The 2020-nt window shown below is 36.7% G+C and overlaps 1 protein-coding gene across 3 annotated transcripts in view; it reads right to left on the bottom strand.

The window, feature by feature from the left end:
• Positions 1 to 653: 653 nt before the first annotated feature.
• The window catches only part of LOC110453969 (mitotic apparatus protein p62-like), a 31330-nt gene continuing 29963 nt past the window's right edge, over positions 654 to 2020 (bottom strand). For all 3 annotated transcript variants that reach the window (XM_021503234.1, XM_021503236.1, XM_021503237.1), the window contains one exon: positions 654 to 908. In XM_021503234.1, the coding sequence (XP_021358909.1) occupies positions 864 to 908 (45 nt within the window). In that variant the 3' untranslated portion in view covers positions 654 to 863. The remainder of the gene's footprint in view (positions 909 to 2020) is intronic.

The raw sequence follows: 2020 nt of genomic DNA, 5'->3' as shown, positions 1-2020 counted from the left end.
TAGAAACAATCGATGTTATGGTTATTACAGCACATCGTAGATATGTAACTGGTCCCGATTAGATCCTCAGTAAATCAGTGCCATATGATGAAAACAATTGAGACCACCGTTGAAGCTTGCCGTCCACCATCAAAAGATCTATATTAATCCTACGTGTATTCATGTTGTTTTTTGGTTTTTTGTTCATCTCCTGGGTCTAATCACGACGGTAAATCATCATGTAGTCATCTGACTACGACTCCAAGACCTTAAATGGTACTCGATATACTCAACATTGACCCCTGTGCCCTTGATAGTAGATAAATGTCTTGTGTACTAGGAAACTTTGTAGTACTTAATCAAAAGATACCTACTGGCCAAATATCAGAACCGTCGTCTCATCATACATCTAAATTGATTTTTCATGTTTTTACGCCTAGAGTAGCCCATTGACATTCAACCTCTGTCATAGCATGCCTTAATACGCACTCTAACACAGGTACCCATCGGCCAAATATCAAGACTCTTGGCTTTTGGGTTTTGAATGAGAAGTCTTTTCAGTAAATGAATGGATGCTGCAGCAAGACATAAGCCCCCTGCCTTCAGTAAGGCGAGCTAAAATAATACGCACATTCCAAGTTACAGAGTTACTGGAAAAATAACAAAAACAAAACTGTGGTTGAAAATGTTTAATGAAATGTTTGAAAACATTGGATTTTTTTCCACATTTACAAGCTTCTTCAACAGCTACATGATTACTGAGCACTATTCTTCACTTCCTGTCCTGGTATATCGCACCACAATGTTCACACGGGCAGTACCAATACAACACAGTACTGGAATCTATCCTGAAGGTCCCTGTTGGTACTAAGGTCAGTAGGAATTTACACCTTCCTGGATTTCTTGGCCTTGCCTCTGACAGGGGAGGCCTAAAATTGAAAAACAGCATTTCTTAAACAATACATGATATTTATCGTGATGCAATGCAAAATCTTTAAATCGAATAAATTTTGTGTCAACTAAAATGCTTTTGTCCGGACAATTTTAACAATAATTTGACATTGACACTTTGCTGTGACCTTTACCTTTGGATCATGGAACTTTTAAACATGTAATCCTCAAATGATTCAACTACAAGTGTTCATATAACAGGAATCAGTATTGAGTAAGGTAATTGATGAAGGAATTTCTAAATCACAGGAACAATGTATCTGTAAGGTAATTGATGAAGGATTTCTACATCACAGGAACAATGTATCTGCAAGGTAATTGATTAAGTAATTTTTACATAGCAGGTATCTATAAGGTAATTGATGAATGCATTTCTACATCACAGGAACAATGTATCTGTAAGGTAATTGATGAAGGAATATCTTCATCACAGGTATCTGTAAAGTAATTGATGAAGGAATTTTTACATCGCAGGTATCTGCAAGGTAATTGATGAAGGAATATCTACATCACAGGAACAATGTATCTGTAAGGTAATTGATGAAGGAATTTTTACATCGCAGGTATCTGTAAGGTAATTGATGAAGGTATTTCTACATCACGGGTATCTGTAAGGTAATTGATGAAGGAATTTCTAGATGAAGGGGGAGAACAAACATCACACATGTATCTGCAAGGCAATTTCCTGTGCAGATAACAGTAAGGTAAATCTGTCAGGTATTTTCAATTCAGGGCAACAAAAAGGTTGTCTTTTTTCTTACATCAAACATGTACTTTAGGTATTGGTAAGGTAAATTGATGAAGGGATTTCTACATCATAGGTATTAACACTGACCTGAAACAATTCCTTACCATGGTAGCATGGCTCTAACTGTAGTAGTTTGTACGACTCATTTTGCAGCTATGAAAACCCAGTGCCATTTTTGACAAAAGTGATTTGACCGATTGGTAACTTGGGTAAATTAAAATACCGTAACTGCGCAACCTTTTAAATAATTTTAATTGTCATCTTCAACACAATTTACAAGTCGTAATTCGTAGTCACTGTTGGATGCTCGACCAGAAAAAATGTGTGTGTGTGGGGGGGGGG

The sequence above is a fragment of the Mizuhopecten yessoensis genome, unplaced genomic scaffold, assembly GCF_002113885.1.
Source record: "Mizuhopecten yessoensis strain PY_sf001 unplaced genomic scaffold, ASM211388v2 scaffold7551, whole genome shotgun sequence".
Lineage (NCBI taxonomy): Eukaryota > Metazoa > Mollusca > Bivalvia > Pectinida > Pectinidae > Mizuhopecten > Mizuhopecten yessoensis.
The sequence above is the reverse complement of the archived record's forward strand: the minus strand, read 5'-3'. Positions and strand labels throughout refer to the sequence as shown.